We start from the raw sequence: 24,181 nt of genomic DNA, 5'->3' as shown, positions 1-24,181 counted from the left end.
CTAGCCTTTCTTCCTACGTTAGACTTATACGATAATCTGTCTGAATTCAGTGTTTTACATTTATTTAATTGTGTAAAGCTGTACTTGCAGCGAACGAACAGATCGCGAAGGAGTAACCGGAAATCAGGAAATTTGACAATATCAACAACCTGTTGATATCCCTTCCTTTTCAAATTGCTTGGCATGACAAAACAAACACTAACCTGTTTACATTTGTCGCCAAAACGAGGCAGAAAGAGCATTTGATTTTAGTGGCTGTTGCCATGACAGACGACAGCTTCGATATGTTTGTTTCTTAATCAGACTGTGTAGCCTCTTTCAAATATCCACGCTTTCAATTCCATAATGGATCTTAACCCACTTTGATCTGTACAGATTGACAGTAATTGGCAATGAAATATCTACGACTTGTCAGAGATGTTCATTGGCGGTAATTTTCACATTTTGGGGCACAAAGGAAGAATGATAGATAGATGTATAAAAATTATTGCTGCGTGCATTAATGTGTCAGTAACCGAGAGCAACAATATTGCAAGCCCGATTCATCGCGGGCGACACGAAATCAAAAATACGAAAGTGGGCAGATATTGTCCGAAAACTGACTCTATAGATCGCAGGACAGTTCATTTAAATATGACAAATATTATCTGTGTTTTCCACTTAACGTCAATGTTCGAGCCTTCCTATTGAAGCGTTTCGGGAAAAGTTGTGCCTAGGCTAATCCATACAGGCATTTGAATGACATTTCTGACATACAGCTTGACGAACATTTATTTATATTTCCATCTGAAGTCGATTCGCCCAGCCTCGCATTCAATTTAAGACATTCAGTATGCTACGAGTGCGATTATTAAGAACAAATCTATGGCGTGTTTAACCTTTTGTATGCTCTAATTTTCCCACCAAAATATTTTGCATCAATGTTTTGATTTTATGATTTTTACTGTAATTTTTTGATAATTTTTTAAGCAGTGACATCAATTTTTAGTGGCTTCATTTTTGACTAAAACTTTGGGAATATCTCAAAAAAAATGTCGGGAACTGACAAAAATTGTCTGTGTTTTATTTTATAAAGGTGACAAAAATTGACTTTTGCACTCGAAGGGCTACGGCGATTTAAAAGAAAATAAGAATTGAAGGAAAATAATGTAGGTGACTCTCTTGTTCTGACCCTGGCCACTCTCTGTATAATATCAGGCAAGCAATGTTAACGTGTGACTGTGTGGAACATTATTTCCGTTCATAAAAGAGCCAAACTGGAGAGTATTGAACACATAACTCAGGGAGACATTTAGTCACAAGGTACTAACATTGGTGACCTTTGATACCACACTTTAGCCCATAAGGCATTATCAAGTTTGCTGTCACGCCATGAGAACACCAATGTAAATGAGGCCAGTGAATGATCTACCTGTAGTTCATTTCTCGCTGGTCTCATTCCATTGCCAGGGTTACAAGTCAGTTGATTTAAGTGAAGTACTTTGCTCTCTCAAGTAATTAATACACCTCCGAATAGCAAGATACAACCCACGTTCTCTTGGCAGCCTTCTGACCTTGTAAACTTGTTTTTTCACATGCACACAAGGTATGTTAACGTTTAATCATGCTTGTAATATTGACTGCATACCTATGGAGAGCGGGAAGGGGAGTCATGCACAGTATGGAACATGTCTAAACTCTCTAGTAAATAGTAATGTCATTTTTAAAGTAACAATATCTCTAAAAACTTGATCCAACATGGAAATAAAGCATATTGCTGTCATTAGTAAACAAACACAAACAGTTTTAGTGAACGAAGGAATATACTAGAACAATGTAGCCCAAACAAGGAACTAAATACCCTCGAGGCAGGAGACTATTGCCCTTCTGACGTCGGGGGAATGGTCACCTGTCCTCGACATGTAGTCCATTGTTTGACTATAAGATATAATATCGGTCGTCGGAGATCTAATTAGAGATTTTTTCGCAATTCTACAATTACAACACATCAATTGCGCGCTGTGAAGGTTATCCATGCATTGCCTCCACGGTCTATCTTTTTATCCCCGCATCCAGTACTTGTCTGCGTATTGTTTCTTGATAACTTCAATGAACGGGTCCTTACCTTTTTGAGTGCACGCTAGACACTTGTCGCGTGTACATTCACAGTGTCCGTCAATATCAACATTTGCCTGTCAGTTTAAGAAGTTAGAGAAAATATTCTAGTCAGGTTTCGGGACTAGCGATAAAAATAACACGCCATTATAAGTCACCTAAGTTTGACATTATCAGGCCATATCTGATATTTGCTGATGACGAAAGAAAACAAACGGATTCACAATGTAACGTTTCACACTCGTTACTATGATAGGATATCAAGTCAATATTCACTCCCTTTAGAAATGGAATGTCATAAACGAGAGTGAATCAGCAATTCGAATGAATTCTTGACACAATGATACAGCACATGGCATACGTTCAGTGCAGTACCTTACCAGGTTGCGATAGCCCAGCAAATCACGGCAAGATCCTATGTACACAACACCGTATTCCTCCAGTAACTTCTCTGGTTATTCGATCGACGTCGCTTCGTTCAGTTCACACATTCCGTTTCTTCGGCCGTAGTTGAAGGACAAACACGGCGACGAAAGGTTGCATTGAATATAATAACGGTGGGCACTGAAAGTCCTCGATGTTTCGATGGCATGTCCCATCAACCTGTGATTCTGAATTTTGACGTAGAGCCAGTCTGAATCCACGTCCAGCGGCTCGGTGCAAGACGACAGGGTCTTTCCAAGCAATAGACCGCAGAACGCTGTGAAAAATGCCACCGAAGCTCATTCCCGGGACGTTCAAAATTACAAAAAGACGAATGTGTCTTCCCTTGTTGTGACTCCTCTGTAATATTTGGTGATGCGCACGAATCAGCCAGGGCTGACAGGATATGCAATCATTGGTTATGGCAACTCCAACTTCCGCCTAGCTGCCGAATATATCCATAGTATACATCTCGAAGATATTCGAAGTATAAGTGTCTTCTTTTTACCATTTGAATTTATCTTGAACTGATTGGTTCAATAGCTTGGTGTCCCTCGCCGTGTTTTATTTACTGAGTTGCTTTTAGCGTGTTTTGCATGAAAACGTTCAAAGATAACCTCTCATTAAGAATGATAACAAAAGATAGTGAATATCGGTGTACAAGCAAAACTTCGTGGTACGAATTTCTAAATACCTACTTAGCTTGATAATTTCCTCCAGTTAGTTTTTCTTGAATAAAATCCCTCGGGGTTCGAGATGTACACCATACCTTTTAAAAGTACTCTTTCAAATTATAAGTCGATATTTTTAGCGCAGGGGAAGAATCTATACTTGAATTTTCTCTATTTTTACTGGAGGCCAGTTTTCGTTTAAACTGTCCCTATCTGCTTGTTGACAAAAGTCAGAATAGATTGCTGAATACTCGGGAATGTTGATTTCGGACATACTTGCGACCTATTATCTTCAATTCAAATGAAGTTTAGTGACACTATGGAACATAGCCTGCAGCCCACCGCCTTTACACACCCTTGTCACACGCGCGAAAACGGGAATGTGGTGAAACGGAAGCGGGACTGCCACCACTGTTTGTATGTGGCATTGGCACTTATGGGCGTGTCGCTACTTTGCACAATTAAAGTAGCTTGTATTTTACCATTTTGTTGTACATGATTGTGTTTAATTGAATACAAATCATCATTATGACTAAAACACTGAAATATTGACATTGTGAGAAAATTCCAGCTTTGGGGGGGGGGGGGGTAGCTGCCCCCTGCCCCCTCAGGCTACGGCTATGGATCTTGTATCTTTTGTCAAATAATAAAGGGGAATATCAGTCAGTTATGCAAATAAGCAACAGTCTGTCAATCGTATAAGAACCCTGCTAGGACAAGAGCTAGCCGTAAATTGCAGTCAGCGTAGGATATTTATATGTCGTACAGTTGCCATATCAGTTCTACTAACATTTTGTGAACAATTAAGTATCCATTTCGATGTATTACTGCCAATTCATTGTCATGAGACATTAGGCAAATCAGAGAGGGGATTAAGAAGGGAGATCCTCTTCCAGCTTCCATTCGGTTTTATCGGATGCCACCTGTTTATGTACATTCTTTTTCTGTCGATGGAGTTGTACGTAATATGCAGGTCACAAGTTTTAAGCTGGTATACAATCAATAATGAAAACATAAACGGATGGTAAGAATACTGTTTGTTGTTTATGTTGCAAGTCCGGATGAGGCGCTCGCGATGTGGAGTTATCGGTTATGTTACTCGACATGACACCGTTCGTGTTGTTATTGATCTCAAAGTTCTTGATTAGTCCAAATATTCAAGTTCTAACTAGTCCAACTATTCATGTTCTGATTAGTCCAAATATTCAAGTCCAATTACATCAACAGGATCAGATATATAACAAAGTATCACAGAAGAGACGAAACAAAACGAGGAAGGCACTCATCCGTAAACCCAACGTTCACCGTTACAAAAACACCAACATTTATGATTATAACTACTAAATCCACAGAGACACTAATAAATAGACGTTTAAAATATAAGTTATAAAAACAAAAGGAACAAATTCTCTAAGAATGAAAGGTCAAGGTTACCAAGATGCGATTTCGGCACTAATTTCTGAAACATCAAAATGTTCGCAGGAGTATGGCACCATTCACCAACACACCTTGTTGGCTCTTGATGACACTTCAATAGAAGAAGGTTTTTTAAGTATTGCAGCAGTCTTTCTTTTCTGTTCAAGGACATCCATCACGCCCCCGTTGTTTGCAAACAGGTCATCCCAAGAAAAAAACGATTGCGAAACAATGCGGTATTGGAAGTCGACGGCAAACATTAAAAACCCTCTCATAAAATTGGCTACTTTACCTAGTGTTATCCTTAACATCTTCTTTCCGAAGTTATATTTTAATCTCGCTCCGGATGAGAACACGGGAAATAACCGACAAATAATGTCGGGCTGAAGATTGATGGAGAAAGCCATATTTTCTACTTTGAATGCCAAAATCTATTCAGATTAAGCCGGCTCTTTCTGAACTTGGACATATTTCATCAGAACATGGAAAGGCTTAAAAATTAAGGCGATTACGCAATGAATCACCATGGTAACGACGTCATGGAGGCATTGTAACATTTTTACCGTTTTGATTTGTAAAGAGATTCAGCAAATAAATTTGATGAGATCTCATTTCGATGCATGTCTTCCAATTTCTTTCCTTCATAATAAACCATGGCCATGATTATGTATTCAAAGTGCTTCGAGTTGCCCGATGAATAGAATGTCATAGCTATTCAAGGACGAGAATGTCATCTTTCACGTCTTTGGTAAAGTTCGCTGACGATTGTTATCACGCATATACAGAACGTACCGAAAAGCTGACCTTGATGGCCTTGTATATTCCACACATATTGATTGTAGACAAACTATTGCCGGTCCACAGTAGGTCACTTCCAAATCCACTGTCAAAGGGCCCGGTTACTGTTACAATGGTGCTCGTTACGGAGCAACACTTACAAGTGACAAGAGAAATTAGACATTTATGTACGTATGTATATTTGTCAGAACTTCAAAATTTAAGAAATTCTTTCACCATGATCTTAAATATATTTTTAATCAATCACATTTACAAGGCCTATTGCAATTAGCTTAATGTATCTCCCAATACTGTGTAGGTTGACTAGGATAGTTATCTATGTGTACATGATTGCCTGCAACCCTGACCATCATAACACAAACACGGTGAAACACCAGAACATGGACACTCCCGTACTTCCCAAATTCTGAATCTGAGGCAAACAGGTTATGGGGAATCAACAGAAGTACAGACCCTTTTGGATTGACGAAAGAACAAAACATCAGCACAGATGTTACCACAACAAAGTGAAATATCAAACTCGTCATCGGCATCCTATCATTATTTTTGTTTAATGACGTGAAACAGAGCATTGACGCATTCCAAACGTCATGTGTATAAAAATCTACAGTAGGACTGGTAAACTTTAAAGGGACCGATTCACCTCTACGTAACCTGGTACGCAAAAGACAACATCATGTACAGGCATTTGTTCGTTTACTTTTGGTTTAGTTGGGGCTAATGTTTCCCAAAACCTGTCTATAGAGGGCGACAAATAGGAAGATAAGCGTATCAATGCTTTTCGCACGAGTGGTCTTTTGTTGATTATCAGAGGGTTTGCCCATTGCCGTCAACATTTTACGAACAGGCGTTACTAACGTTCTTACGCTATACAGAAGATTTTTTGTGTTATGGAGATTTTTCGTGCCAAGAACCAATTACATAAAATGAGTGTTCGAAGAACAAAGCGCCCTAGTTTTTTTACATTCTGAAATACACATTTCAGTCCTTCATTTAATTTTCTCTAAATATGCCAGCAATATTTGCAACGGCATAGGAATCAAGTTTATTTAATTGTTCGATTAAGTAGAAACTTAAAAACACTCAGACAACCCCTGCAAAGCCCTTAAGATGCTACGATTCTTCATAGACCGCCAAAACACTTTCATTTTTGAGAGCCCTTCAATGCTAAAAGGAAAGAGGGACCGGGGAAGTCGTCTCCTATACTGAGTTGGGTCACAGAGTAAGATAGACAGAGTGGTAACGCCTGCCTGCCTTTTGTTCCTGGTCGTCTCGGTAGACTATTGGCTTTTCATATTAAAATGAGCTTCAAAGGTGTTAAACTTTTTGGAGGCTTTGTTTGTGGTTGATAATTACACGAGATTATGCGAAATATACGACGAGATGGCATCGTACTGCCAGTCGCGTAGCAACCATAGTTACTTTGTGAGCTCTCAGGCCAGAAACAACTGCTTCACGCCAATCAAAACATAACACGCCAGCAGTTTCATAAACATGTCCTTCCTTGACGCACGTGTGAAAGACGGTATGACTGACCGTAAACCATTGAGTAAAACCAGACAGTATCGATAAAAGACTTTCAAATTTGGTTCAAACACACTCATTATATATTCATAAAAATATGAGAGGAATTTTTAAAACGGTGAAGCTCAAAACACTCCCGTTTTCGCCAGCACGTCAATTCTGCTCAGCACCACACGAAAACAATAACACAAACTTTGCCGAACATACTTTAGCTTAACAATTGGCGAAAATCAGAAAATTACCGAAGGATTTATGGTCGGCACTCTTCGGAAAAGAGAGGCGAGAGCAACCTGAGGCGAGGCGTACATGGACGGATTACGTAACCGCTTCACGCCTTAAAGAATGCCCGTTGCGACTCTCTCTATCTTTCTGCTATGAGTTGGGTAAAAGCGAACTTTAACTTGTTTGTTGAATACGGAACCATGGCTCGGCCATTCGTTCGATTCGCTTAGACATGAGAGTGTCCGTAGTGGGTCAGTGAGTTAGGCCACGTTGTGTACTCCGTGCTGGTATTTCGTGACGCCATTATTGTTATAGTCCAAATCGAGTGGAATTGCAGCGGGATGTATCGCGTCCAAGGACGCTAATTGATTGAGAGAGTGAAATATTATTTTTTTTGTTTTGCGCCAATTTTGAGGATTAGAAAAGTACTGAAAATTATGTAAGTCATTCACCGAGCAAATATAAAATTCCAATATCGACTGGCTGCAAACGTGTAGCAATAATGCGTTTAATCATTATTTCTGCTTGCCAGGAAGTAATTTTCTCAGTCAATCACGTGACACACGCAAGCATAGGAAGGTAATGAAGAAATAAATTTAGCAGTCAGTGTTATTGTTACTGTGACCATTACCTATTTACAACGTCAAATGTTTACAGAGGCTGTACTGAAACTTTTTAGAACATCAAACTCCGTGTACGCGTGTTTGATTGCCTTGCTCTTATGTAAAGTAATTTGGGTTTTGAACCAGAGTTGCGCATGCCCACTTTGTGGTAAGTTTGAGTGTTCTGAGGAGATAAAGATTGCAAATCAACAGCCATATTATTTTTCAATATAATGTTAATGTCTGCCTTGTTCGACGAACATGTCACGTCACTTGTGGGCGAACAAAAAATTCTCTTTTCGGTAACCTGACAAACCCTTTTGCAAAGTAGCCGGCCCGAAACTTTTCTCTGCACTGTTCAAAATCAAGTGTGATTGTACTGGCGTCATCAGTGCTTTTTGGCCTGTTGAACTTGCTTATATTTGAAACGCTAAATTTCGGTACTTTGATGATGAAATAACTGAAGACAAAATTTCACGTCTATCCTTTCCATACTTGAGAATCGGCGATGAGTCTGTTGTTGCAGTTGTAGTCTTGATGACGTGAAATAGCGAAAGAATTTTTGGCACATAGCTTGAGAAGGGTAACACGCCACTTTCCACGATTCTCTGCTGAGTACGAACATCTTGTGAGTATCTTCGGCCTTGTCCGTAGATGATTAGTGGCTTCTCAACCTTTTGCATTGTTCTTCAGATTTAAGTTCCTACTTTAAAAAAGAATTATAATCGATCGAGAGTTTAGATAAATCCATTTTTAAAATTTGATATGGCTATATATGTATTGAATGACCGACGATTAACGACTGTCTGATTGAACTATGAAATTGAATTTATCTTTGTTGCTCCTCGGTAAAAATATTACACTTACTCGAGAGACGACATAAATACACAATCTCTTACATGAATATGTTATGCATTCATATGTATGAAACTATCAACTTTGAATTAACTGTTTACATTGGAATCAAAGATTGAAATTATCTAGATGGCTTTCGTTGGGATGATTTTAACATTGTTCAGCTACGTTACAGTTAAGTAAATTCACATTGCCTAAGTCTAGGCGCGCAAATCGTGTTTTTGATTCCTAATACTGACTTACAGCACATCTAAAGTGCGTTCAATTATACAGTGGCTGTTTGCGGGTCGATATGGCGTGTTTGAGTAAAGAGGCCACAATACGCTGTTAGGAAAAAGGGTGGCAATGACAAAATTTCATTCAGCAGATTTTTCAAAAATACGACACGGTAAAAATAAGTCTGCTCTCGTTTCAAATCGAGACAATTTTGGATGCTAGGATGACCGAAACAGCATTATCAGGGTGATAATTATCTTCACCATTACCAAACGAAGCTAAGCTTCATCTCCCTGGCAACAGGGAGATATTTCAAAAGATCTTTCCTCAACTTGATTTGGAGTTTTGCTTAATGTGAGAACAATTATAATCACCACGTAATAGAAAAGCAAAATATTCTAAGTGTAATACAATTATAATCAATTGCTTCAGATATAATTGACAAAAAGCGAGCATTTCGTAATCCCATTTAATTTAAATGAACACTGTGCATGCCAAATATATTAAAAGATTCTATTGGTTGTATGTTCTAAGTAATCTCATTATCAGCAGCATTCTTTCTCATATGCACCTTTGCTTTCAAAAGATTATTTTATCTTTTGACGCTGTGAAGAAAATTACGACACATCCTATATTGTCCGACTTTTGGCCTGACAATTACACGAGTTTAATACAATTTTCATCTAAGAAAATTACGACACATCCTATATTGTCCGACTTTTGGCCTGACAATTACACGAGTTTAATACAATTTCCATCGTAAGGATTGAATTCTTCTAATATTTTTGTTTAGACGTCTAAAGGTGAACGATGAACGCTTTGCTTTGAATTACCGTTGTACTACCAAAGGCTTCACTTTGCTTGTCACTCTTTCAGACGAATTTTTTTCAACGGCCAGTGTTCTGTCTGATTGTCCGTGGGCGATTTTCTTTCTCCTAAAGTTTTGTCTATCAAAAGCCTTTTAGGAAACGAATACTTTCCCTGATTAAACTAAAATGAAAATAAATGCACAATTATCTCGCTATTAATACGATTTATTCCTTTAAGGCCTCCGGCTCATATGCAGAGGAGTCAAACTTAACAATACAATAAACTGAAAAGTGCCAGAAAATATTCAAACAGAAACAAAAAAACTAATTACAGACAAGTTCTGTAAGGAATTCGGAGTAATTTGGAATCAGCAATTGTCTAATGTGTTTTGATTTAAGACTGTCAAAGGAATATATTTAGCACTATTTGAATGCAAATAGCATCATTTATCATATATATATATATATATATATATATATATATATATATATACATATATATATGTATTATATATATATATATTTAATAAAGATGCTTAAACTATATTTCACACTTTCAACGATTAATTATAGTCTTCAAAAAGCCGCTTTTGCATGCGTTTCGTTGTAGTTATTCAAAGAGTAAAACAACCGTATGCTAGGTAAATTAATATTGAGAAATCCAAAAGAGTGTAATTATTAGGCATGTGTCAAGAGCGCTTTACTTCGGAAGTTGATATACTCATTCCAGCGTCGGGAAAGCGGGACACTGCGTGTATCACTTACTAATCAAAAGTTTGGTTAACATTTGCAATACATTGACAGATCAATTCTGCTTGGACCAGCGACAAAATGAACTTCACATTACGCAAAAATTGATGAAATTGCACAAAAACGCATGAACGCTTCATAGTATCGTGCCGGATAAGGTACTATTCGAAGATTCTGCGAGTTTGTCATAAATACCATTGTATTCACCACTTTGTCAGATCTATCTTTTCATTCTCTGAAAAAAAAGAGAAGAATATTGGAACTTGCTTTGCACGCGTCATGATTTGTGACTCTGTAGGTGGTAGAATGGAACTGTCTTGCCTTGGCAAGTCGCAGAAAGAGTCGTCTTACTCTCATGATACTATTGGGTAAAATGATCATTCTCGGTGTGAGCATCGCCATGGTAACGATTACCGCGACCGAACCTAAAAAAATACATGTGATAATGTCTCTCATGTTAGTCCGAGCTAAGGTACAGCAGTCGGACGGGTTAACTATTGTTACTGATAATATCTTTACAGTCAAAGACTTGACTTCGCTCACAAAAACTGTACATTACTATTGATGTCCTCCATGCCATCGATAGCTTCGATGGTGACTTCAACAGCCAGGTCATTGTTTGATGTAATCTGCAATTTAAATGGTGCATCTATCCGACCCATATCCCACACTTTCTTGAATAAATTGCTGTCGCCCTGTCTTATTAAGTCTATACAAGAGGTTTCTCTGAACACACACACGTTTCGAATAGGATAACGATGACCACGTATCTCTATGGCCCAGCGATCCGGAGTACTATCTGCTGCGAACTGTTGACAGTGAAGAGATAAAACAATTGTGTCAATAGATACAAGAATATTACGTGACTTTTGATCAAAATGTAAGAAGAAAATGATGACCTTGACCTTGCTAAATGTTTGGAAGTTTCGTGTTAGCATCACGTGAGCAACTTCGCATTTCGCATAATGCCACTTACAGCACCATGAACACATTGTACAAACATACCTGAGTCTATCGAGGAGAGTGTAGCCTCTGGGACAGAATTTTCCGAAATTTAAAGTTTCGAATGTACTTAAGCTTTTGCAGGCTCGTTTGAACAGCTTCGAGAACACAATTTATTGAACATATCAACATCTTTATTTCTTGAAACTGAACAACGTGGTTTTCTCTCACAGAGTTTAATGGAATGAATGATCATCATTTTTAATATCACGAAAATCACAATTTCAGTAATACGGTTCGTGCATTCAATTATACACGACAAGCTTTTTTTTCTGTGCGATTTAAAAGGGGAATAACCTTAGGTTGTCTCAAGAAAGGTAAGGTGGGCTGTAAGGTTGGAATGAGACTAATTTTGCCCGCTGCAAATGAAGAGAAATCTTCGCCTTCTAAAACCCTGAGATGACCCCAATTTTTTTCTCGATGCAGATCATGTACGTGCCTATTTTCCGTCCTGTTTGCGATTCTCAAATACCACCGCACACAAATTTGTGGCCAATTCCCTTAAAACTATCTTTATTTTGTCTTTAGATTTCTGCTCTTATCTATACTAACTCGACCTTTTAATCTTCGTAAAGTTTTTGGTCAAAATAAGTAATCTTGGGTTTTTAGTGTCAATTTTATCTGATCATTCGTTTAACCAACTATCAAAACATACACAACGATAAGCATAGTCATGTTGTTGAGGGGGGCGGTTAGTGATATCACAGTTACAGATAACATTTTGTCATGAGGATACGTACCCTGAATATCATGTTGCCCACGTTGGTACAAGACACTCGCCGCCAGGTGATCGACAGCTCATCGGCATTATGATCGGAAACTAGGTAGTCGAAAGCAGACTTGCTGAGCTGCAAGTGAGTCGATCCACAGTCGATACACTTTTCCACAACTGTAGCCTCTATAGATTTGCTGTGAGCTGTTACTTCAATGCATGTCCCACACACCTTGACGTTGATATACGATAAAAGTTGAGTAAATAACGAATAGAGACGGATTGCACGGCTATGTAATTTGTGATGAATTTAGAAATAAAACATTGTTATCAAGTAAACACGCATTATTTCTATGTTGTCATGGCTGTAAGCTGTTCTATACTGGACATAGTTCCAAGATTTCATCATATTCCCTCATATTAAAACTCTATCTCATACATTGTACACGTTTGATAGACAGTGATTAACTGCTTTACATTAAGCACTTCTGGTTGCTCAATACGTTTGGTTGTCGTTGAAATTTAACATTTAAATCTGAAAAACAACTACTTACGGCTGATGTAAATTCCCCGACTCCAACCAAGAAATCGGATTCGCTGTAGGGACCAAGAGAACAGATGTTGGGACTAGCAATCGTATCCATGTACGTAGCTTTACCCATCACTTGTATGGCTTCTGTTGAAAATCGATTCCGGTCTGCCACTATAAAGCAGAACAAAAAAAAAGATGGCAGAAGAAGAAAAAAATTACAAATGATGACAACAGGTAAGCACAGATGCCTGAACAACTGCGCGTTGGTGGTCCACCAGGGGCAGCTATTGTACTTTGGATAAGTTTACGATGTCTACTGTTCAAAGTTAGGTCTGAAGGGATATAAATTGCAGTTGTACAGCCTGAGGAATGTTTCGCGTTTACAAGTCTTAGAATTTTTATTCATAAAATATATAATCATGTGTTGTCGAATAATTATGTTTTATTCTGTCAGTCGCATTTACAACCATGCTTTTTTACTTATACGGTGTATAATAATTTGAAGTTAGACATTGTTATCACCGCCGATGTTGACCATCCACTATTATGGGTTTGAATATGATACAATGTCTGCAACATTTTTCTGATTATAGTACGATTCATGATTTTGGCAAAAAATATTCTTAAAATTACGACAACGACGAACGACGTTATCGTGGGTATTGTAAACTGGGTGCGTGTTAATGCATACAAACCATAATCAATTGTAATTAAGGTTATGCAACAGCTACCACACGTGCATACTCAGTGTCTTTCTGTTTCTGTACAGAATGTAAACCTGGATCGTGTAAAGAGCGAAAAACTACTTGGTGTCACGTCATATCAGGAGCTGGATTTTTCTGAGCATACAGTTTTCATGACCTGTGGAGTTATCGAGATTAATAAATGAAGACTAAATAAAAAAAATAAATGAATAAGAAACAAAATATACCAAACAGCGAAAAACAAGAAAAAGATTGCGGCTTTACGATGAAAGTAAACCAACAGCTTTTAAAGGCCACTTCCAGCTTCTAAAGGAAGTTGCATCGGGAATTTGTAAGTTTTCGTAGATAACTCTTTCATTTTCTCCCCTTCATCAGACTGCTTATTTTTCACACGAAAGATTGGCGGCGTTGTTTAACTCATTACAACAACATGTATACAAGGATAAACGTGTTGCCCCCGTTTGGTTATTCATAAATTTATCAAACCAACAGCAACACTGTAAAAAATGATGTAAACACGGTAATATAAATACCTCTGGTGGTTGAGAGTAGTTTTTCCTCTGTCGGTATAATTTGAGGTTGTGTTGCCACAGTGGTACCTGGTTCAATCTCGGACTTCCTGAGCTCTGTGTTTCCTCCCACTTGTTCCATAGTTTCTTGTCTCCCTATCACTGATCCTGAAGTTTCAGACTCTATTTCAACGTTTCTTGTTGGTTCCAAGACAGGGGTGTTCTCCGATGTTATGCTTGTTGTTTTGATCGCAGGACTTGAAGTGTCAGTTACACTTTGCCCGTCTGGAAATGAAAATTGAAAACATTGATTTATGACTTTGGGGCGCATGTAGAACATCCAGAGCAAACTTCATTTTGTACATTTCTTTTGTTTTGTTTGTTTGTTTGTTTGTTTGTTTGTTTGTTTTCTATTTAACACAAGCCATAATGTAGATAAAGATATTAACGATTAATATGAAAAAATCTAAGGTCAAAGAACAAAGTCGCTCTTTTTAACTTTTTTGTGATACTAAGAATGCATGGAACACTTGTGATATGACGACGGTACATAACTGCAAAAGTATCAAAAATTACCCCTTTACTGAATGAAAACAGATGATTTCGTTCGACACCTCAAGACAAAATTGATTTTTCTATTCCGACTTGCTTTACTATGACAAATAAAATTGCCACAATACAAAACCGTAAAGTATTTCACTGATTGTTTAATATCGTCAAACTTAAACAGATTTGAGGTTGAGCACAGTTGACCAATATTTCTGCATGTTAAGCAATCAAACAACACAAAACTACTTATCACATCAAACAATATTCATAAAAAAGCTGGAAAAAGAGCGACTTAGTCGCTTTAAAATAGAAGTATCAGAACGTTCATTTAATGCGTCAAATTTTCAATCGGATTGTTAATTAACCTATCATAGCTCAGTTCTACCTGAAGGAACGTACAAGACGTTAATCAGCAGACACGTTCGATTTGTTTTCAGCCGAAATATTACTCTCCGGAAATGATATAACGTTCAAAACTGCTAAGCACCCAAACTTCTGTTTAATTTTTGACCGTGTTGAAAAGTGTTACCTGGTTCATTGTGGTTCAGTGTCGACACAATTTCTTCTCGTGCATTCATAGGTTCTTCTATTTGCTCGGTACCCTCAGATCTAGTCTCCGTTTCAACTTTTCTTGTTGGTGTCACACTTGTAGTTTCCATAGCATCATTTGCAGAAATTCGGGTATTGGAAGTGGTCGCTCCAGAAAGAAATGTGTCATAAGGTTGCCGTCCAGGACTTGTTGCTAGAGTACTTGTGGATTGCTGTCCATCTGGAAATAAGAGTACACATGCTGTCCTAATACATAGACGATAAAGAAGTGGTCGTGGGAAATTACAACGCTCAATGCCAAAAGCAGAACGTTGTAAGAAATAAAATAAAGTACTCGTTGAGGACTTTAATCGACGATTATAGACAGAGCAGCGAGTAATGCTCTAAGCAAAGAAGCATACTTTGCCTGCCAGAAAAGCTGCAAATAATCAATGCGGATAATCTTTTTACGCTTTTAAACACAAAGATCAAAAGAAATATTAGTTATCGAATTTCAACGCCAATTTATTTCTTGGTGTAATGGTATGTCACGACGATATTAACGGAATAGAATTAAATCTGCATGAACTTTGCCAGATGACACTTAAGTAACTGATATTATTACTTTGTACGTGAAGTAATATATATATATATATATATATATATATATATATATATATATATTATATATATATATATATATATACATATATATATATACATATATTATATATATAATATATATATATATATATATATATATATATATATATATATATATATATATATATATCGATAAAAGGCTTACCTTTCGGCAATAATATTTTCTGAACGTCTCTGCTACCGTACATTTGATTAATTATAGAATCATGGACAGCGTTAAAAAGTGTTACCTTGTTCATTCTGGCTCTGCATGGTCTCAATTTCTGCTCGTCCATTGGTTGGTTCTTCTATTTGCTCAGTGCCTTCCGATCTAGTCTCCATTTCTACTGCTCTTGTTGATTCCAAGGTAGCAGTGTTTTGTGGTGTCACAGCTGTAGTTTCCATCGCGTCTTTTGCAGGAATTTGGGCATCTGAAGAAGTCGCTTCGGAACTAACTGTATAAGGTTGTACGTCATTTGTTGCCCTTGTACTTGGGCCAAATTGCTTTTCATCTGTAATGACGATATATATATATATATATATATATATATATATATATATATATATATATATATATATATATATATATATATATATATATATATATATATATATATATATATATATTATATATATATATGGAAAAGACAATGATTGTAAACATACACATATGCATTCATCCAACCAGCTATCCAGCCAGCCATCCGTCCATCCATCCATCATACATACATACATGCGTGCACGCGAACACATGTACATTCTATACAGATATATCACACGTATGTATAAGGGGAGTACAGTGCTCGATGCAGTATCAAACAACACCCCTCCCCCCCAAACCCCCCCAAAACATACAAAACAAAACCCCCAAAACAGTATATGAATAGATTTAAAAACGCACCAAGTCTTCTACTTGAGGCGATGTCACCGTTAATAGTTCACATCAGCTCACCTCACTTATTTAACTTTATTCAAATTTGTAAATGCTACTATCTAATGATACCAGAATATTTTTAATTTGCTTTATGCTGTTGAGGTATGTTTTCACTCAGAACCACCCACCTGACCCCTACACGTACTTCCAGATATTAACATCAAACTTAATGACCTCATCGTTGTTCGGGCTTCGTTGACTTTGTGCTAAGTTTGGCATACTCTAACACGAAAGCCAATTCAAAATGTACTTAGTGCCTATATTAATTTGCGTCAATCATACGAGACGTCACGAATGAATGCATAGGTAATAGCCCACTATAGAGAAAGCCTCCAGTGTGTAAACTGCATAATATGGGCACGTTATTGTGGTTCTTGCCATAAGGTCAGCGCGTCACACTTATCTTTTTTTCTGTAGGAAGATGCACATTAAAAATGACACTTGTTGAGTATCAAAACATTTATTACGCTGAAAATTTGCTAAAGTGTGCCCTCAAAGTGTTTTTATGAGTAGCTCTGTAGAATTTCTGACCGGGATCTTTTGAAACCCAAACTGTGATTTGTGGGACCGTTAAACGTCACCCTTTCTGCGAGAAGTCATAAAGATTAATATGCATCAAGCCATTTTACACAGTCGTAAATGTACAACGTTTTTATTCATTATCTCCATTAATGTTTGTTTTAGAGCTGTGATAGAGAAATTAATTGCCTGCTTTAATTTTTAACATCTGCAAAGGCCATTTCAAATAATGGAAGTTTTCCCTCACGAGTATAGTTTAATTTTTGTGATGCTGATACTGGCATGTGCTTTTAGAGATGTCTTCCATTGCGAAATAATAGCACTAAAATACTACAAGAAATAATGGAGATGGCGGTAAGATAGTAGTGTTTTAGTTTGAATCGTGACTTGTTGAGTTTATTTCCACTTCTTTAAAAGCTTCGAGAGACTGTGACGAAACGTTTTACCGGTAAAACAACACCAAACTCTGTCATGCGTCACAGAAGGCGATGTATTCCGTGTTGTTCTAGCACATTCACGTCCCCTTTGGAACATTTGATGTATGGTGTCCTCCCATCGTCTTTAATATCGTGATGTTTTCTCTCTTTCTGCAGTGAATGGCTCCCTTAAGAGTCATTTACTATTAGTGGGTAGCCAAACAGACAAACAGAAGTCTAAAACCCAAAATCTTCACGAAGACTGTTCCATGACACTGTGTTCTATGGTACGGTGCATTGACCATTCTCACACTCATGACAATTAACATCGGTGGCAAATTGAACGGTTTACAAAACGCGATCAGAGGTTATCAAAGGACAATAAGCCACAACGTAGTAATTGGTGGAGAATTGCAGGCATTCATGGAGAGAATATACAGACGATGTAAATCCATCAAATATGAATTATGCATGCTATGCATTAGCCCCAGTGCTCTTATCATACGCTATTCAGTTCGAAGGCCAAATTGGATGGCAAACGTTGTTAGGATCAATTTTCATGTTGCTTTGTGTGGAGCCAAAGTGGCGAGTACGATAATGTCACTTATTTGTAATTTCCACTGAACGACCTGAATGTGAATTATGACAGACAATTAGTTGTCTTGTACTATACCTCTCCTCGTGTCCTTGTGCTCTGTACGGTTTATGAAACTTGCAAGCCCGATTTTAGTTTTGACGGGGGATGAAAAGCCTGGTGTGCATTTGCTTTACATTAACAACTTACCTCATAAAAAGCGACTCACTGCATTTTTAATAAAACCGATAGATAGATTTTTTTCCATAACGTTGGGGCCTATCATCAACAAGGATACTTTAAAGGGAGGCAGTCGTCGGAACAGCGCTCAAAGTCGCTAGGGACTCCCGCAACCGATGTAAACACTTTATCCAAGGTACGTTGGGAATTGATAAAGTTAAAACATGTTTGTCATAGTGTACATCATAAAATTTAAATTATGCTGCTATGTTGACATGATGCATCTATATATAGTGTATGAAATACATTTTTTGTAAATAAGAAAGTCGCATATGAGCAGTTCCAAAGACCTCTTCCCCGTAATGGTTTACACGTTCTTGTCCAAAATGTTCATAAACATTCGATTCTACTTGATTCTCCCACCTGCATGATGGCTTCCCCGTATACCACTACTGAATACAGGCAGCGTGACTATCAGAAGAGGACTTACATTAGGGTACAGAACAACAAACATAGGCAAATGAAGATGTGAAATTGACTATACTGAAAGTACCAGTGTCTGTAATTTAATTGTAACAACGTTTCTTCAGTTGCTCAATTTTCGAAACTGCAGCTTTGTAAAAACAATCCACGTTACTGGTAAACATGGTATTGATAATACATTCAATCCTATGGTTGATTATCGCTAATTGTCCAAATATGCCGCTTCGAGTACAACAGCCAACATCATATCGACTGATGGACTGTAATAATCATTTTATGATTATCACTGACAAGAGTTAGGAGACAGAAGTAATACCTTTCACTTACCCTCTATGAGGTTGTCACACATCACACTGGACCTTTGGCAGTGATCTTCAAATATGACCTTCATCAGCGAGAGAAAAAAAACCAAAAACAAATCCGATGAGTTTAAAGGTACGGTTATGAAAGTACGGATGTTTATATCTAAACTTTTCTCTCTGAACGTGTTTTTATTTTGAGCCCCACTGAATTAAGAAAGATTAAAATATCTTTCAAAAGGAATTGTACGTCTGTGGTTTTTGTGGGACCAGAGTGCACAGTACCTAAAAACAATCATATTGTGTTGGTGAGTGTACTGTAGAAAAGAAGCCATTCTTATTTGGCAATCTGTAATAAAATGTCAATCAATCAATGTCGTGGCAAATGCAATAGCAGGAATCGAAAGGACTGTTGCGAGGATTCAAAATAAAACAGAGTTTGTTTTGAAAGCGAAGAATAACCCTTTTCAGGATACTCCAAATTGCTTTACGCGGTCGTCATACCACCACTCCTGTGCCTCTACGTACACCGTGGTTGTCCCTGATTGAAGTTTCCTTAGGGAAACAATTTAGTGCATGAATGAGACTTCATGGGCTACTGAATTCAAAACGCATTTTCCCTTTCTTAGAATTAGGGCCTATCTAACCAACAATTCATTGCACGTATGTAGCGCTTGAGTGTGATGTCACATCCGGGTCCTTGCATGTAGTATTGTTTAACCAGCATCCGAATCACGTGAATTGCCACTACTACACTGTTTCCTATTTGAGGCACAGCCACCACAAACCCGGGAAACAAAATACCCTTTGCATACAATTCTATCCATCAATTAAGCTGATTTTCGCTTTTCAGAAAGTGACGTTAGCTGGGCGGTGCCTGTCGATATTACACGACATAAATTTGGAGCAAATATATCAATTTCAGCTCTTGCTATCTGCTGATAACACTATGCTAATCTATCGCTCATAGGCTTTATAGGGAAAGGAAATGTCATAGGGCTTTAAACTATGTCCGTCTTATTAGATTAATGAAATTTCGGTGAAAGATGCTATTTAATTACACGATTTATTGCCTGACGTATGAAATGGATTCAACTGGCATGGTGAACGCTAAGAGCATTGTTGTTTACTTGCCATTGTTGTATGATATATCGACCGTGTGCAAATGTAACCAGAGAAACGAATCACCAGGGTTCATTTTCCTGAATTATGTTTCTTTTCGGAATGAGAGATTTATGAATTTATTAAATTTTAATTTGTGCTGATTGATTCAATGACATGCTGTGAAGCTTTGCAAGTCGACAACAACATAAATAGTCCAACACTAAAAGTCGGCGACTAGATATCGAACATGCTGGCTTTAACGTTTACAAAAACGATCACAAACCCGAAAACTGACCCCAAACAAATCAATCATTGTTATCATAGAAACGAAAGCGAATCCATATTCTCGCCTTGTGCTTATCTGCTAATCATGGTCAATGAAGGTGTGTGAGAAAACCATATATCAACATTTTTTGGGTTCATTAGACTAATTTTTCTAGCAATCTGTTATCAAATACTAGAAATAATGCAAAACTACCCGGTCATGCAAGGGCAAATATTGCAAAGCTGTCCACTTCCCACGAGAATATCTTGGTGTTGTGCCGACATTGTCGCGTTTATGGGGATTTCAGCGTGACTACTGCAGCGGTGGTAAGAAAACAAAAGAACTAAATGGCTGTGAAGACAAGAAATGAAATCAGATTCTGCAATTCGGGTTCTGCATACAAATATGTTCTAGTTCTTTCTTTTACACTTTGTACTAATGTAGCGCAAATAAACCCGCTACATATGAAAACAGCGATGTAAACGGAGAACAGAAAGACCAATGCAGATAAAGGTTACGGGAACTCGATTGTTTTAGAATTGAAAACATACTATTTGAATGATTACAAAGTCGTCATTTGTGATTAAGAGGAAATAATAGCACGATATAAACATTTTCAAAAGATCTCTCTCTGTCTCTCTCTCTCTCTGTCTCTCTCTCTCTCTCTGTCTCTCTCTCTCTCTCTGAAAGGAGAATACCCACTTACGACTCGAACCCTCACGTCGAGAATAAACTATACTGCAATGGACTTTTCCCTTAAAAAATAATGACCTGGAAGGTTCTAATTCTACGCAGTAAATCAGTTTTGAATTCATGTCCCACTGTATACATCTAATCAAAGGTGTAGTACGATTTATTTCACTCAATATTTTACGCTTTGACGTCACATGCGCGACCGAGAAATATTCTACTACTTTGTGCTAAAATTAATGAACTCGCTCCCTCGCTGCCACCGAAGTAAAACTATGAATATCTGTAAGGCACGGTGTGCTCTTTCCTCCAAACAGTGAATGTTTGTAATGTTTATTGGCATCGATGACAAAGGGACAGTTCGAAGGTATTACTACCTTGATCTTAATAACCAAGCGGCGTGTGTAAGTAAATACAGCTCTGTTAGAATCCCTAACCATTTTCATTCACAAAACTGTCAAATAAAGGAACTGCAGTATTTATCAAACCGGATTATTTTTATAGGAACTACATCTCTTCCCTGTTTGTCACGGTATGCTTCGTAGATATTCTTCATTGATTATCTTCCTTTCTCATTAAAACATAAAACACCCAGGCACACAAACAAATGAAGGCATCTATGATTGACGACGCACACAGCAAGGTATAGACAACACAGAAAAATATAAAAAACGTAAACAAATAAATTATATAAAGCTGTATTAATGGGTACACAGGATCATAAAGACATATACACGTACGCACACATGTAACAATAAGCATAAACACACTACATACAAACTTACATACATACATACATACATACATACATACATACATACATACATACATACATACATACATACATACATACATACATACATACATACATACATACATACATACATACATACATACATACATACATACATACATAAAATCATGAATACATGTCATGTATAGTCGTGCATGATGAATGCTTGCACAAATACACATATAAATACATATGGTTTTTTGCTGATCTCTCGGAAAGCTCAAATCATTTAATGATAAAGCTTTCTTACTCTGAAAATGAAATATATGAGCAACGGAGATAGATTTAAAATATTTCGTCACTAGTAAGCTCTTTTAAAATACAGGAAGAATTGCCTTTGTCGAATAATAAGGTATATATGATGCAATATGTAGAATTTGAGTCAAAACTAATCAATCGATGTATTTGTTAAGGACCCTCTGATTGCCAAGTGAGTTTGTACATTCACATCAACGTCACTGCGTAACGTTATAATTGTCAGAAACAACATTAGTATGAGGAACAATACATGTTATATGGTAATAGCTGGTACTTACCAGATCTGACAAATTTTCTCGGGCCTCACTGCCAGTATTGCATGGAGTGAAGTAACTGGTTCCGTAACGGAATACCAAATCACCAACTTCTTTTGTTGACACTCTACTTAACTCGCATGTGTTCGTCAATCTATGGAAATTGTAGGATAAACACTGATTCGACTGAAGGCATATTGCTGTACACTCAACAACGCTGAAAACACGGCTCTTCAAGACTACGTGACCGGCGAGGTGACGGTCCTTTACTCTGTAATAGCCAATCTGGGCAGGATCGCCCGACCTGAAATCTATGCACGGATTCTCCGCCATGGCTAGGAGAGAGACGAGAAATACCACAACCGCTTGTTCCAGCATGATAATATTAGTGTAACTGTTAGAGTAGCTCATTTACGACATCTAGGGATTCACAAATCTCCGTTTTCAATAATATCGTAGTACCGCACCAGTAATCAAATTTCGACGATTTTGAATGGACGATGGCAAAATTAATCGGTGTGATAAATCTGATTTTCAAAAACACAAAGGAGACAAAGAAAATTTCTCTCAAGAAGATCCATACATCCAATTTGTTAATCTTCTCCGTAACAATATCTGATTCATTTATAAGCTGTTAGGCTTTCAACATCTGCGGCAAATTATCCATCTTCTCAGTTGCACCGAGTGAGCGTTTCAACCACAGCTAATGCGGTGAAATGGTGTGAACAGAAAGAGTAGGTGTTGAATCGCCGGTAAAGTGCCATTGGTAGTTGTGATAAACATTTGTTGTTACGAGTTTTGCGGTCAGTCAACGTCATCGATGCCGTCGACAATTCTAGAGCCAATGGATGTCGATGTAAAGCTCTACGTTCTTTACCGTAAAAGCACGGCGTCGCTTCGCATTTCACAACCCCCCGCGATGGTCCACATAATTAAGAATTAAACTGATTGCATGGCAGCATTTGATATCGAGTCATGTGTCTCAAATTAACTTTTAGCATGTCGATTTCTTTTGAGTAAAGATGTGCATTTGTGAACATTCAAGCTTATATATGACATGACGCGAAAAAATATTTTTCTTCTAAAAATAACATTGATTTTTGCCGCCTTTGTGAGCACAAAGAAGAATATTATTATGTTCCGTTTCTCAGGAAATACAAAAATCTGAATATATGAAGATATAATTGCTCCGAAGTTGTTCATGGCAAGCTGCGAACTAAATATTTCTCTAATAAGAAATAATGTATTGTTAACACTTCTCGAGCTTGCTAGAGTTTTATTGGCGGCCTACTGCAACGTGTGACGTTCGTTGAAATGAGTCAAGAAAAAATGCGGTGGACACCTCACCTATTAAAGTGCATATCAGTACAAAGTTCATACGAGTATAAAGTGCATATCAGTATAAAGTGCATATGGGTATATGTGCGTATGAGTATAAAGGGTATATGATCATGACGTCATGAAGCACATGGTCACCGGACTAACACTGTCACTGTATTGGGTTTATTTTTATGATCATCTCGATGGCCAAGTGCACAGGTTGCGTAACTCATGTTTTTGTCACAATTGGGTTTTTGATATATTTTTGTTCAGGACATTGTGAAATGCATCTTTTGTGAAAATGTTGAGTACAAATTTTTAATAAATATCATGTTGCCATAGCGACGTTACTTGAGTTACGACCCTTTTGCATGAGAAAGTTAGTGCACTAAGGACGTTACGCAATGGTTTCGTCTGATTTACACTGGCAAAATGTGAAAAAATCAAAATGTAAAAACAACTTATAATGATGATGCTATTAAGGAATATTTCACTTGTGAACAAAGGACATAACATACATGATGAGTTACGCCC

At 37.5% G+C, this 24,181-nt stretch overlaps 1 protein-coding gene across 1 annotated transcript; it reads right to left on the bottom strand.

The window, feature by feature from the left end:
* Nucleotides 1-10,290: 10,290 nt before the first annotated feature.
* LOC139144346 (mucin-22-like) lies at nucleotides 10,291-22,660 on the bottom strand. Its single transcript, XM_070715047.1, has 8 exons — nucleotides 22,352-22,660; nucleotides 18,992-19,049; nucleotides 15,810-16,070; nucleotides 14,918-15,157; nucleotides 13,864-14,124; nucleotides 12,649-12,797; nucleotides 12,123-12,326; nucleotides 10,291-11,189 (listed from the first exon to the last, which is right to left on the bottom strand). The coding sequence occupies exons 1-8, from the start codon at nucleotides 22,658-22,660 to the stop codon at nucleotides 10,920-10,922; spliced, it is 1,752 nt and encodes a 583-aa protein (XP_070571148.1). The 3' UTR covers nucleotides 10,291-10,919.
* Between the last annotated feature and the right edge of the window lie 1,521 nt (nucleotides 22,661-24,181).

Source organism: Ptychodera flava, chromosome 11 (genome assembly GCF_041260155.1).
Source record: "Ptychodera flava strain L36383 chromosome 11, AS_Pfla_20210202, whole genome shotgun sequence".
Lineage (NCBI taxonomy): Eukaryota > Metazoa > Hemichordata > Enteropneusta > Ptychoderidae > Ptychodera > Ptychodera flava.
This window is presented reverse-complemented; position numbering and strand designations above follow the sequence as displayed.